At 33.4% G+C, this 15459-nt stretch overlaps 1 protein-coding gene across 5 annotated transcripts in view; it reads right to left on the bottom strand.

Moving 5' to 3' along the window:
- Positions 1 to 5978: 5978 nt before the first annotated feature.
- The window catches only part of LOC136031200 (protein madd-4-like), a 369461-nt gene continuing 359980 nt past the window's right edge, over positions 5979 to 15459 (bottom strand). For 4 of the 5 annotated variants that reach the window (XM_065710561.1, XM_065710563.1, XM_065710560.1 and 1 more), the window contains 3 exons: positions 14197 to 14386; positions 10896 to 11044; positions 7536 to 7785 (listed from right to left, as the gene is read on the bottom strand). In XM_065710561.1, the coding sequence (XP_065566633.1) occupies positions 7747 to 7785; positions 10896 to 11044; positions 14197 to 14386 (378 nt within the window). In that variant the 3' untranslated portion in view covers positions 7536 to 7746. Of the gene's footprint in view, positions 7786 to 10895; positions 11045 to 14196; positions 14387 to 15459 lie in introns of all 5 variants that reach the window. The other variant, XM_065710562.1, reaches the window with a different exon arrangement.

Here is a 15459-nt window from a genome sequence, read left to right as displayed (position 1 = left end):
CTGAAATGGTTGCACCAGCTCCTATAATAAAAAAAGGCTAAAGAGTTCATTTCTCCGTCAGATAGCAGTAATGTAAAAGTAAGACATGTTTTGCTCTAATGTCGTGCCTATAAAAACTTGACTGGATAATTTCCCCTTGGTGATTTATGCACTTGAGCATCAAGAAAATAATTTTTTTTTCATAATGAAGTCATTGATAGTATAGCCACAGCCAGCAAAAAAAAAGAGCAGCCACCCCCTTGTAATTTCCAGTGGCTGCTCTTGCATCCAGATTCAGTATACATCCGGTATTGCACCCAGTTTATTTTGTATATTTTTGTCCCTTTTCACCATAATACCTGAAACTGAATTTTGGCTTCAACACGAAAATATAAGGAGGGAGGGAAAGATATATTTTGAAAAATCGGGGGAGGGGCAGTTATTTTCCTATTTTCTCAATGAAAATACCAAAGAAAAACATTTTTCAACCAAGATAAAAAAAAAAACAATTGGCGCCTCTGAAGACAATTTAAGAATGGCGATATAAACTTTTAATTATTTAGCATTAATGAAGCTCGACACTAAACCAACAGGGTAGGACAAATTACTATACGTATGATCTTTTCCTTATAAAAAAAAGAACTAAAAGATGGATAGAGAGAGAAAGGAAGGAAGAAAGAAAGGGAAAGCGTAGCAGGTAGGAGACATGATAACATGAAATTAAGTAATCCTGAAGAAAATATAGCACTTTTTACCCGAATTCTTCCAAAGAATCCGAAAGAATCAGCAAACATCCGGTATTGCACCCATTTTTTCGTATATTTCTGTCCCTTTTCACCGTAATACCTGAAATTGAACTTTGGCTTCAACACGAAAATATAAGGAGGGAGACTGATATATTTTGAAAAATTGGGGGGGGGGCAGTTATTTTCCTATTTTCTCAATGAAAATACCAAAGAAAAATATTTTTCAACCAAGATAAAAAAAAAAAAAAAAAAAAAAAAAAAAAAAAAAAAAAAAAAAAAAAAAAAAAAAAAAAAAAAAAAAATTGTGCCTCTGAACAATGGTGCATCTTTAAGAATGACGATGTAAACTTTGAATTATTTAGCATTAATGAAACTTGACACTAAAGCAACAGGTTAGGACAAATAACTAAATGTATGATCTTTTCCATATAAAAAAAAACGAGCTACAAAAATAGATAGAAAGAGAAAGGAAGGAAGAAAGAAAGGGAAAGAGCAGCAGGTAGGAGACGTGATAACATGAAATTAGGTAAACATGAAGAAAATATAGCACTTTCTACCCAAATTCTTCCAAAATATCCGAAAGAATAAACACATTCTTGTATAAGTTCTTCCAGTTGTTTCTTTTTTGAGACTTCATACAGCATTTATTATAGATAAATTAGCCAAAAGAATAGCTGGGCAGAAATATTAATAAATCATTATAGAAATTAACTTTCGGTCTTTATTATTGGTTTGAGAAAATGGTTAGCTAATTTGGACTATGCAGTCAAGAGGATCTCTAATTTTAGTATCCCACTTATATAATCTCTTCTTAATGAATCGCAAACATGTTATATTTCTTACGTATAGTTGATTTTTAAGGCTAACCTACCTTCACTAACTGTTTGTGAAGCCTAAATTTCTTTTATTCGAATCCAAATAACTGAAGCATTCGACCAACTAAATTAAAATTGCTAAGGACAATGAAAATGGAACCTGATTGTTGAAACCAGACACTAACAGGACATCAGGACATCAGCCTTTTTATTCCAGTGTTTCAAAAGCGTACGTATTTGAAGGATAATATTCTTATTTCCCTAGAAATATCCGTCTTTTCTTGGCAGATATTTTTGAAATTGTTGGTGGCATGTTCATGACTGAATTTTAAGCACAAATTTGGTGTTTGAGAATTATGTTTTGCAAAGTCGAACTCTCAAATTTACTAAGGTCTGAATGAAAAAAAAATAAGCATTGACCTAAATGGATATCAAAGTAATAAATTCCGGCATAAAATACGCTCATATTAAAGAAACGATTATGTTTAGATATATAGATAAACTTTTATTTTCATTAAAATTTTCATGGCACTGCCAAATTTCTTTGGTATAGTCGCATTAATAAGCGACGCAAAGAAAACAAAAACAAAAACAATTCCGGCGTAAAATACGCTCATATTAAAGAAACAATTATGTTCAGATATATAGATAAACTTTTATTTTCATCAAAATTTTCATGGCACTGCCAAATTTCTTTGGCATAGTCACATTAATAAGCGACGCAAAGAAAACAAAAACAAAAACAAAGAAAACAAAGCACTAATCAATCCTCCTGACTTTCGTTATACATTTTTACAAAACCAGGTATAAAGCTCTTCGCTAAACACTGGTGGGCACAGCAACCGGCTGAATTTTCTGAACAGGCACTGCAACCCTGCGCGGGAGTCATTTTGTTGTGGACTGAGGGAGAAAAAGGTTTTGTGGATTGGGTGGATCAGAGAGACGCCTTGCTCAGCTGTTAGTCCAAAATGCCATACAGGAGCTGCATATTCCAGAATTGGGAGGATAAAAGATGTAAATATTCGGAGGAGGTGATCTGGAGGGGCGCTATGTTTCGAAATAAGCTTGAGCATCTGCAGCCCAGCATTACCCCTTTTTACTAAACTAGTTGCGTTTTTATTTCCCATATTAAATCACTGGTAATAATAACTCCCAAGAGTTTAAACTTACTGACTTTAAGAGAATCAGAGATAGTTGGTAGGAAATTTAGTTCAGATGAATTTAAAAATTAACTAGTTAAAATAGAAGATTTGCTGTCACTTACTGTCATATTCGAAACGGAAGCTTTAGTTTTCACGTTATCAATTTAAAATTTGAGCTTAGCTACATTCATTTGTTTCACAAGTTTCTCCAAGGGTAAAGTCATCAACATATTTCCAGTGGTCTTCACAATCATTAGCAATATCATTAATCATAACTAGAAAAAGAATAGGACCCAGCATGGTACCTTGAGGAACACCACAAAAAACTGGCTCAGGTTCAGAGAAAGACTTCTTATATTTTAAAATTTGGAACCTATTTATTAAAAACTCTGAATGATTTTCACAAGCTTTTACACCAAGCCTTTCCAGCTCTAAATGTTTAATTACCTCTGATTTTCAAATTGAGAACTCAAGAAAAATCTCTCTTTACTTTTTGCTTGAATATTCAAATTTCTAACATTACAAAATAAATAAGGATTATGAAACAAAAATCACTTTTATTTATAAAAATCCATCAATAATTAACGATTTCAGCACTTTCTTGAAAGGTAGATAAGCTACCCAGTATAATATATAGCTTAAATGAATTACAGGAAATGCAAATTTTCCATAGTAAGTAAAGCTTTCTACCCAGTAAGCAAGGCAGTTAGGTTGTGCAACTGACAAAGTGATTTTTAATAGCTCTTTATGCTACCAGAACATTGTGAACAATGCAACTTAAATCTTATTATCCCAATAATTCTCTTAACTACTTATCCAACAGTATTTATCTAACACTGTTTACCCAATGAAATGGGCACTTTGTTATAAATATATTAAAATATGACTCGACAAAACTATCATATTATACTTTGTATCCACAATGCACTGCATAGCTCCAGTAACTGACAGTCTTTTACCTTTGACATTAAAATTGAGAGATACATTCTACAAATCTAGAGTAAGACCTAAAGGAAAACTTGCCAGCCCATAAAAAGTCTATAGTATGGGCCAAACTTCGAAAACTACATTGTTTTTTTATTAAAAAAATGTCTTGACACTGTAGAAGGCTATCACTTGAGCCTTTTCCTCACCTCACCTAGTTCACAATAAAAGCCTGAAGTGTCATTCCTCGCGTGATTAGAAACAACCACATTGGCGATTTAATGCCATCCGGATGGTCAAAGTTTCTGAAGTTTGTAGTTGTGGAAAAGTATTTAATTCTATATGACAAAATAAAGATAATGATAAAAGTAGAAGCTTATTTTTTTTTACTAGGCTAAGTCTTGAAACTTGTTAGAATATTTTACATGAGAAGCAGCTATATGGTCACTGAAAACAATAAAAAACAAAGCTTAAAAGCACTTTTATCTACATATGCACTAATTGTGGAAAACATTTTATCTCCCAATTACATGAAAGTTGAAATTATTTTCAAGGCTAAAAATGGAAACTTGGGGCCTTTTTGGCGTTTATTATAGTGGTTGAATTTGGCTTTTTGTAAGATGACCAGCTCATGATGGACGTAAGCAGGGGGAAGGGGCCTCCTGAGGCCAATAACCCTCCGAAATCCTTAATTGTCTTTCATTTCTGGGCATTTCTCATTCAAAACAGCGATGAAAATTGTTTATTTATAATCGCTTATCTCGGAAGAATCCTATATATGTGCCTGTACTCGATGCTCCCATTATTAATCTAAAAACTTCAAGTTTTCCGGGTAGTAGGTTTTTTAAGCTTTAAGTTCATTCTTGATAAAAGTGCTTTTGGTTTCTTAACTTCTTTTGGTTGAATTTTCATCTGCAAATTTTTCTTGATATCGTTGTTTTCTTCTCAGTTTTGAAGCCTTATTAATGGCTGTTAAGTTTGCTCTAATTGTTAAGAACGTTAAGAAAACCTATCTTTAAAGATGAGAGCACAAGATCATTAACAGAGGACCTACTCTTTCTTTTGTTACACTTAGATTAACAAAATACAACGTAGAGACAATAGGGAAAATTTCAAGACAGTGGAAATTATTTCTGTAGATATTTCGGCCCTATGTCCAAGGGCCGTCTTCAGCACAATACAAGAATAAGAGAGAAACTATATATATATATATATAAAAGAACTTACATCAAATTGTGAGGATTAAAACTGAATAATTAAAAACACTTTTTAAAACTTTTTTTAAAAAATAGCCCTAGCATCCTTACTTCAACGAAGTTCAACCAGGAGTCCTGGTTGAACTTCGTTGAAGTAAGGATGCTAGGGCTATTTTTTAAAAAAAGTTTTAAAAAGTGTTTTTAATTATTCAGTTTTAATCCTCACAATTTGATGTAAGTTCTTTTTATATATATATATATATATATATATATATATATATATATATATATATAGTTTCTCTCTTATTCTTGTATTGTGCTGAAGACGGCCCTTGGACATAGGGCCGAAATATCTACAGAAATAATTTCCACTGTCTTGAAATTTTCCCTTTGTCTCTACGTTGTATTTGTTTGTTATGGAAAGGCAGTGTGGTCTTCGTCGCTATTTTTTACACTTAGATTCAAAGGGGACCACTAGCAACCGAAAGGAGGAACGGATTGGGTATTACCCCAGGATCCCCCTACACATATTGACAGAAGTAAACATTTCCAACATTTGAAAAAATTTCAATGTTCGGAAAATGCTTTTTCAAGCTTTTACTTGCAGGATTTATTCTGAAGGTGTCCTTTACCGAACCCTTGGGCTTCGCAGCAACAGAATTTCTGCAAGATTTGGCGAAGCAATTTTTACTATTTTCTTTACCAGATTTTTAAGGTTAGAGCTCTTAATGTTTATTCACGGTGTACGACGCTACAAAATGAGAAGAAACCACATGTCTAGTCTCAAATGACATACACAGAGAAATTTGTCTAAGCTGCACAAAACTGTAAGTCAGCAGCTAGCATCAGGGATGTCATGTATAGAGGGAGGAGGGAGACCACACCCCCAATATTTTCCGCTAATTTGTAAAAAATTCGAGTTGGTAAAATAGTGGCTAGAAGTGCCGGTAATTTATTGACTTTTTTTTCATTGGGTAAATGGGCTGATGGATATAAATGGCATACAGCCATGAAAGAAAATCAATCAGTCTGTGAAAAAATAAAATAAAGAATGAAATTTTTAAAGCAATTTATCCCAAGTTAGTCGGTAAAAACGATCAGCCAGTCAGTAAAACCCATTGCCCTCCACCCCAAACATTTTGACTCGTGACACTTCTGTCGTGCATTATAGTAGAATTTAGTAATTCAATAGTTACATTTTATTTAGCTAATAATATACAAAAACACCCAAAAACAACTTTATTTTAGGTATTTTTCCTTAGAAGTAAAAACATTAAATAAAAAGCATAACTGTTTGTTGATTCAGCACACATACTGTAATACAAAGGTACATAAATTTGAGTCATTTCTTGATACCACCATAGATTACAACACATTATAAAGCCATGAACAAATTAATTTCTACTCAAGAGTATATTGTACAGAAAGAGGGTCGTATCTGAGATCCAAAGAGAAGTAGATTCCAGAGTTTTCCCTCGGCTTGGACAGGAATTAGTTTATATACATCCAATATTTTACAAGCACTTGTAAAAATCTATCACAAAGACCAATGATTTTAGATTACATTTGTCTCTAAATATATGCTTTACCCTATCAGTAATGGAGCTTAATCTTTTTCTCTTTCTTAATTGAAATGTTTGTTATTTATTTCTTGAACAATGAATAAGTAGTAGAAAGAATTTATTAGTTATCTATTCTGTTAAATTCAAAATGAACAATGATTTTGTATGGTGGAAAGCCCCTAATCCGCATTCTCGTACCTAACCCCCTCCCGATGTTATACAGGCTCTGGGTGCACAAAGACAGCCTCTGACAAAGAAATTTTTCATTAATAGATCCATTGAAATTTGTCTTGACTACAATTAAGGAATAAAACTATCAAGAGTAATCTAATAAGTATTTATAACATGCCGTGTATAATTAAAAGCATCAATACGCCAATACACAATAATATTTTAGAACAGATAAGGAGTGATTCGTCATCTGAGAAGCAATTATTGTCAAATACATTGCAAGTACTATTGTGAATTTTAAAATTATATTTTTTTTCATTATGGCTGTGAACTATTTATGCCATCTAGATGAACCTTCTGTTAAGATACATTGCTATCTGATCTCAAGAAAAGAAGACCATGAAAATGATTATTTCAATTTAGAGTTTCATTGTCAATAGTTTTATCTAGGTTTGAAGAAAAAGATTCAGTTAATGAATCTGAAAAATGAATGCAAAAAAAAGGTTGCTTGTATAAACAATTAAAACCAAAAAAAAAAGTATGAGCCTGACAAAATCAAACCGTCAAAAATCATTCCATGTTCTGCATGCCAGTCTGAGAAGATCACCACTACAGTTCAGCGACACTTTATTCTCCGGATGTGGCGTAACTAGGCTTAAATGTTCCTTCTAAAAATACAAGAATAAAATGCTTGACGGTTAATAAAATATACCCTAGGTTGAACGGTTTTTGTTGGTATGCGCACGAATAAAAAAAGCTTCAAAAACTATGGCTAATTCGGAAACATTTAAACATGGAAATGCAGCTTATCAACCACTTGGGTATTAGCACGGCCATGTAACTGATATTTACGTCTGTTGTCGTAACAATTGTTTCTTTCTTCAAGAATGGACTTCATATTTCATCCTTTCCACAACTAATCCATAAGAATACAAATGGGATAAAGTGTTAACACACATTTTTCAGTCACTATTTTCACTGTCATACTACTAAATTAGCCTTTTCGAGAATTAAAATTCACAGAATAGAATAGTTTTTTTTTAAGGTCATCACGATGAAACAAGAGCTAATCAGTCCTTTGGCTTCATTTAGTCGACTTCGTCACACTTGTTTTCGATTGAAGCATAAAATGGCATTAAATACGCTTGTTTCAAATTGAATTGGGAAAATCCAAAGGGTTTTTCTTGAATAATTTTTGCCAAGAAAACACATCAACTACTTGCTGAATCGTCGCTGGTAGGAATCAAAGGCTGAAAAAAGGTTACTATTAGTAGATGGAAAGGCGAGAAAATAAAAATGAAAGTGTAAAAAGCGCGTCGAAAGCTGTGTAAGATAAAGTTAAGAATGTTGAAAAATAAACGATATTTTTTTTAATACTTTAGTCACAACAATCACGAAGAAAAACTCCTTTTCCACAATTTGGAGCTAAAGACCCTGATTTTCATCATATTATATTATAAATATAATTTTATGGAAGGTTTTACTTAATTGGACAGTTTGTATTCTATTTTCAGTAACACTGAAATTGTCCAGTTTATCTCAACAATACGGAACTTCCGAAGCCTTTTTTTAGCATTACAAAGTAATTACCGCAGTGTTCACTTCCCCTCCCCCTACCACCTTCCTCGGTAGAAATCCTTCGTACCAGTCTGGCCTAATCAACTTATTATTCAAGATCATTACGAACATTAATATTTTTACTTTATTCAGGTAGCAACTAGCCTTTCAAAGAAATGTTAAAAGAAAGTCGGAAATTCTTGGTACAAAACTTTTCTAAGAGTGACTCTCCAATAACAAAGCAGGTCAGTATCATCATGAATCTTTCCAAAAAGTGTTCTTGTTCTTGATGATGCAATGCAATGTTTGCTCTGGAGCCTTCTTGAACTATTGATTAGCATCAAAATTATTGTCAAACAAGATATATAGCCGTAAATGCATTAATAGTGTTTACATTATTCCCATCTGTTAACTCCCTCGATAAAAAATCTATTAGGCTTCCTTTTTCCAGAGACATAACAGGTTTTGAAAACAAGAAAGCTGGCTTCATTGGATTACTTCAATCTAAGGCGAAACTCTTCTTCTGACATTCCTTGTGAAGGCAGTAACGAATCTAGAAGAAGGAAAAATGCTGCCTGTGCTACCCAAAAGGTTCCAAAAGGCTTACCTAAATTTTATTTATTTTTTTCTACTTGAATAATTTTTTATCTGTCATGCACACTATATAAGGCGGCTTCTTTATAATTATACCAAATAACATTAATAAGAAGACCCGAAAAGAGAAAACGTATAGTGAACAAGCAATAGACTGGTAGAAGAAGGAGAGGTGACAAAACTAAGGATGATGCTCTATTCAATAACACTTACTGAATTATACACAAAGCAAAAGGAAGGGTAGAAGATAACACACAAAAAAAGAAAAAAAAGAGTCTCAATAAAGAGAGACTATAACATAAGACCAATTGTTTATTTTTATTAAAAAAAATTAAATGAATAGATCTTGAAGATGAGGCAGTAAAGAGTTCAAACTGGAATTGAAATATAGTAATTTCGAATTTTTGATGGAAAATATGTGCTTCTATCGATCTATGCGTAGGCTCCAAGACAATCTTTTAGGTTATAAGGTTAAAATATCGACCACCATATAAAAAAACTGAAAGCGTGCATGAGTAAAGAGATATCTTAACTGATATGTTTACCATAAAAAATTATTCAACAGTTGGCTTCTTGTACTTTAATTCGCTATTTCATCCTAAATATTTTTTTGTAAGGATAGCTAACGAGCTCATCCCAGAATAACGAAATGCGCACTAAAATCAGGTGTGCAAACAATATTGTTTTCATATTAGCCAAATCAGTCAAAACCGAGTTATCCTAAGGACGACTCGGTTGAGTCCTCCTTAGGATAACTAACAATGAGTAATCCTAGGGATATTTCATCAAAATTGTCGCGATTAAATTAAAAAAAAAGATTTTCTCCAAATAAAACTAAATGCAACAGAACAAAAACCCATAAATAGCATAAACTTGACTGACGCTTTTCTGAAAGAATTTTCATAGAAAACAAATTTAGTCATTTGGCAACTTCAAGTGTTTTATTTGAGGATTATATTTTAAAACAGTTCAACTGGCCATTTTATTATTTAAAGCAAATTATGAAGCCATTTCATTCTCAAAGCAGCGCAATAAAATGTTAGTTTTTATTATATTTGTGGAAAAGCATCCATTTTTGAAGTGTTAAAAAAAAGAAACACTTTAGAACAAAAGGCACAAGGGAGGGAGTTAAGAGGATAGATGTCTCTCATTTATAGGCTAATCCACGATCTGTTTAAGTTTTGATGTTGTTTCATACTTTTATTAAAAGCTTGTTTTCATTTAATTTATGTTCATTTTAAAAACAATATGCAGATTATCCCCTTACCCCGGACATGGCCTTCAAAATGAAGGGAGGCTAGGCAAGCTAGAATTAAAAGTCAGGTATTCAATCTAGTGATTAGCGAGGGGACTGTATCACTTGAAAGAGGGAGAGGATTCAAATTTTTTAACACAACTAAAAATTTTGGACCAAAAATTCTAAGTTCCGTGTTTTGACAAGTTTATGTCGAATAGAAAAGCATAAAACAAGATCTTGAGCGCAGCAGGTTGATCTTATACAGAAAGACTTATTTAAAAACTAATTAAAGCCTAAGGTAGTTTTTCTTGGAGAGGGAGGGTAAAAACGGTCGATCCCATCACTACGTCCACACCCCCCAGCTCACACACACAAACAAATTCGGCAACTCTCCCCTTTAAGATGACACACTACGCTTCAGTTCTGTGTAGAAAGTCATATTACTGAATAAACTACCTTTAAATGATCATTCATTTTGTATAGACTCCACAAATTTTAGGCACTAAGAATACGACACAGTGATATATATTCGCTGAAATTCAGAGCCTTTAAAATTAGCTTTCAATAGTTATAAAGTAATTGGCTATGTCATAATTGCTACTCGATAGCATTTGTTCCCAATTTGGATTAAAATTGTTTTGTTGTTTTTTGCGGCGCAAAATGACGCTACCAAATACTATGCTTTCTCAAAAAGCACTTTTTAAGCTTAAGAAGGCAGCCAAGAACTTACTTGACTTGATTTAAAAATAGAAATCTTCAAATATCTAGCTATTTATTGGCATGCTTGTGGTTTTAAAATTACTTGCGAAAAGAATATCAATTAAATAAGATGGACAATTCCGTTTAAAACTAAAAGTTATCAGAGGCATACTTGCCTAAAAGCCCTTGTTTCCCGCAAACTTCAGTGCATTTATTTTTCTTTTGTGGAAAAACAACAACAACAACAACAAAGCCGACAATGGGGCTACTTACCTCTGACCACTCATCTGCCTGCCAGGCTCCTTTGCATCCGTCGTTATAACATTCTCTTTTCATAGCTGGTTTTTCTAACTCGTTGCATAAAATTGAGTCAACCTCTTTTCCAACATCCAGAATACACAGGACATCCCGTTTTTGTAAAGCTGAAATATCAATATCTTTAGTAGAACAGGCATAAATAGAGGGCAATTAAATGAGTGACAGCGTTTACAAACAAAAGGAGTATGTTTTCTGCTGATGCAAGTAGATATCTACTTATAGCGATGTCAAGCGAACCAATTTCCATCGAAATTGTCGTAATGTTTGTTCCTTTGACTAAGATATAACATATTTTGAAAAAAGTGAGATAATTTTGAGTCTTCCATTGCTAGTAAAACTATTTGTAAGGAAGTCACACTCCCACATCCTCTTTATATGCTTGCCCTGACGCTTTAATAATACAGAACCTAGGGCCCTAAGTCACCCACATAGAATTTCACATATGCTAATTGATTGATTTAACTCTAAGCAGACAGTGGTTAAAGAAGAAGTTCTGGAAAGGATTTAATAGTTTCATATTAATTATCTCCCATTATTTTCCATATAGACTAGCTTAATTAAGTGCCAAGCAAAGAAAAGATGGAGGCATGTGTAAAAGATTCATTTCGGAACCGCTTGCTCTTGAGCAAGATAACACTACCAATATCTGTGTTAGAAAGGGTATTCAGGTTCTCTTTGAATACCGACCTTCATTGATACAAGTCCTAAAGTCCATTGAGGTAAAATCCCAAAGGGTTTGCAACATAAATGGTTATTTTCCTTGATATGGAGTTTGATTTTCTAAATACATACTAAGCAAATTTAAATTACAAAGCATGACCTTTTAAATGGAGAAGTATAGATAAACTTAATTCAGCATAGAATGGAACATAACTGAATTGATATTGATGGTACACAGGTTCCACTGCTTGTTTGACTCACTAGTTAATACATGAAAAATGAAACTAGTAAAAAGTTTCGTCTCGACTGGTGAGCATTAGTCATTCGATTATAAAATCATATCTCTTAAACACTATTCCTCTAACATAAATCCTTTCATGCAAAAGGTTATAAAAGTTATTTATCTTTCGGTTTTTCCTTTGTTTGACACAGCATTAGTTTTTCGTAGACATTTATTCCAAAGGGAAGAAAATATAATAGGCTTTCACCTGTTCAAGAAATCAATGAAATGCAAAATTTGATTTATTTGCTCTCTCAACCACAAAATGCTATCAAGCAACAAATTCCCAGTACAAGACTAGTGACGCTGATATTTCTACGGAGAAGAGACAAGAAAATTGTAAATAAGACTTTGATAGAACTATCCCACCCCAAGGGAAACGAGAAAGAAATAGAAATAGGTTCTAGAAGGAATAAAATCAAAGCAGATCCTTTAAATACAAATTGAAGAAGAGCAAAGAAAGCAAACGATAACACCCATAAGTTTCCCATTTCATAAATAATTGGACTGCTATGTTATTCTTTATCAGCAAAAATGACTAACCGAAAAGACTCAGATAGCGATTTGCCTTAATTATTGTGTTTATTTATCACAAGGCAGTAGAACTTTGATAATAGTCTCCCTTACCCTTTTCCCCCAACTGACTCCCCTTACACAGTCATTAAGGCAAGCTTCTGTCTCTATGTTAATATGAAATTAAAAAATTCTTCACAACACGAACTTTGATCAAATCACCACAGAGCTAGCTTTGCAATAACACATTTGTGTCTAAATGCGCAAGACTTGCACTTGAAAGGCTCGTTTCTGTGAGAGATTAAATAAAAAAAAGTTAGAAACTAAGGAGCGACATTAAAACTTAAAACGAACAGAAATTATTCCGTATATGAAAGGGGCTGTCTCCTCCTCAACACCCTGCCCTTTACGCTAAAGTTTTCTTTTATTGTTTTAAAAAGTAGAGTTGAGAGAAAGAGAGAAACTTTAGCGTAAAGAGCGGAGATTTGAGGAGGAGACAGCCCCTTTCATATACGGAATAATTTCTGTTCGTTTTAAGTTTTAGTGTCGCTCCTTACTTGCAGTTAAAAAATACTTGTTTTTTTATTTAATTTCTGATCGTTTTTTGAATTAATACAGGTTTTGATTTTGGCTCACCGCACATGAATAATTAAAACGAAATTTGCGTATTAATTTTACTTTTTTTTGGCTGAATGGATTTCTCAAAGTTTTGATCGAACGATTTTGAGAAAAAAAGGGCAGGGAGGGTCTAAACGTCTTTAAAGGGGTTAAACAAGCCCGTTATTCCTGGGCGTGGAATGAAGGGGCGGCATCTCGAATTTTTAGAATTAATTTGCATGTAAAAGATCATTAATCAGCCATCTACATTTATTTTTTTACCGTTCCTCGTTCGTTCGATCTGTTCATCACTTCTCATATTTGCTAATATCAATTTACTTCGCATTATTACATTCATCAATATCAGGTAAAAAATATTGGTAGCTATGATTTTAGCAATCAAATTGAAGAATACTCTTGTCCAAGTATATTACAATTTATTAGATCATCAGTGCATCATCAAAAGTTAAAGCTACCACCAATGGTCCATCGGTGGTTGGCGTTTACCCCCTCGGAAAATACCCCATTCAGAAAATGCCCCTCACAGAACTTTAAAAACGATTTACCGCGGGGGGGGGGGTTTCTGCATTGGGTATTTTCCGAGGGGTTAACGCTAGCAACCGATGGATCATTGGTGGAAATTTTAACTTTTTATGATGCACTGATGATCTAATGAATCCTAATATACTTGGACAAGAGTATTCTACCGATTAATTGCTAGATCATAGCTACAAATATTTTTTTGTAAATGAAAAATCTACGAATGAAAAGAAGCTCGGGACGCCCCTGTCTGTAGATACAATAAAAAAATTAGCAATAACTTTTCTGAAAGTTTGTAGCTACATCAAGGGACATTGAGTTTGGTGAATTGATTTTTTTGTAATGAAAATCAGAGAATTATTTAGAAATACAAATCAAAATCAGGGAATTGTAAGGTACAGAATTGAAAAATCAGAGAATTGTAAACTAAGGTAGTTTTCCTCTTTCTTTTTTTTTCATGGGTGAACAGTATTAATTGGGCATACCATTATTCAAAGAAAAACATTTTGGCTCTTCACACGGTGTCCAAGATCCTGGCTGCCACTTAGGACAATCAGGGAATTGTAAATCAGAGAATTGTAAAGTACAGAATTGAAAATCAGAGAATTGTAAACTACAGTAGTTTTCTTTTTTTTTTCATGGGTGAACAGCATTAATTGGGCATACCAGTATTCAAAGAAAAACATTTTGACTCTTCACACGGTGTCCAAGATCCTGGCTGCCATTTAGGACAATTGGCAATGCCACATTCTTGAAGTGTTTCGGGCAGAGGGGATAGCCCCGCCAGTTCACAGAGGCTACTTCTAACGCTTCTCGTAGAATTGTATAGCCGTACGATGCACTGAGCTGCTCTCACCTGAAAACAGGATAGTAAACAATTAGCAAGATTTTGATTACACTTACTGATACACAAGTAGAAAAAATTGACACATGATTTCCATGGCTGACGTCCTTACATAGCGAAATTACAACTGCAGCACGGTGGGGTTTTCTTTGGGGCTTTTATATTTGGAGTGTATGTTAGCGATGTTATTCGCACCAAAAGCTGAATATTTATCAAAGTCTTTAAAAATTGACTAATCATTAAAATCGTTTCCGTCAAATCAAGACAAGCAGCTATTAAGCTTTCCGTATTTCGGTCAACGAACGAAGAAAACTAGTAGCTATGGTAACTAAAGTCAGTCCATGTTTCTTGAGGTAAGGACCATAATAACTATAAGAAGGAGTTAGATGCTTTAAGAATTAAATAAAAAAAAAGTTTTTTAACGGGAAGTAAGGAACGACATTAAAACTTAAAACGAACAGAAATTACTTCGTACATGAAAGGGCTGCTTCCTCATCAACGCCGGCTTTTTACGTTAAAGTTTGACTCTTTCTCTTAATTCTACTTTTTAAAAGAGTAAAAAGCTTTAGCGTAAAGAGCGGGGCGTAGATGAGGAAGTAGCCCTTTCATATACGAAGTAATTTCTGTTCGTTTTAAGTTTTAATGTCGCCCCTTACTTCCCGTTAAAAAAACTTTTTTTTTATATTTAATCTCTGAACGTTTTTGAATCAATGCATGTTTTGATTTTGGATCTCCGCAGAGGAATAATTAAAACGAAATTTGAATTTTTTTTTTTTTTGGCTAAATGACTTTCTCATAATTTTGATCGAATGATTTTGAGAAAAAAAGAGCGGGAGCGGAAGCCTAGTTGACCCCCCCCCCCGATTTTTTGGTTACTTAAAAAGGCAACTCGAACTTTGAATTTTTTACGAATCTTTTTATTAGTAAAAGATATACGTAACTTATAAATTAGCTTACGTAAAGAACTTTTGTATTCTCATGTTTTTATTACATATATGAGGGGGTTCGCCCCCTCGTCACTACCTCGCTCTTTACACTAAATCTTAAATTTTGTCCCAATTCATTAATAGTTGATAGTTTCATTA

Source organism: Artemia franciscana, chromosome 9 (genome assembly GCF_032884065.1).
Source record: "Artemia franciscana chromosome 9, ASM3288406v1, whole genome shotgun sequence".
In the NCBI taxonomy this organism is placed as follows: Eukaryota; Metazoa; Arthropoda; class Branchiopoda; order Anostraca; family Artemiidae; genus Artemia; species Artemia franciscana.
Note: the sequence above shows the minus strand (reverse complement) of the source record. Positions and strands in the feature narration are given on the sequence as shown.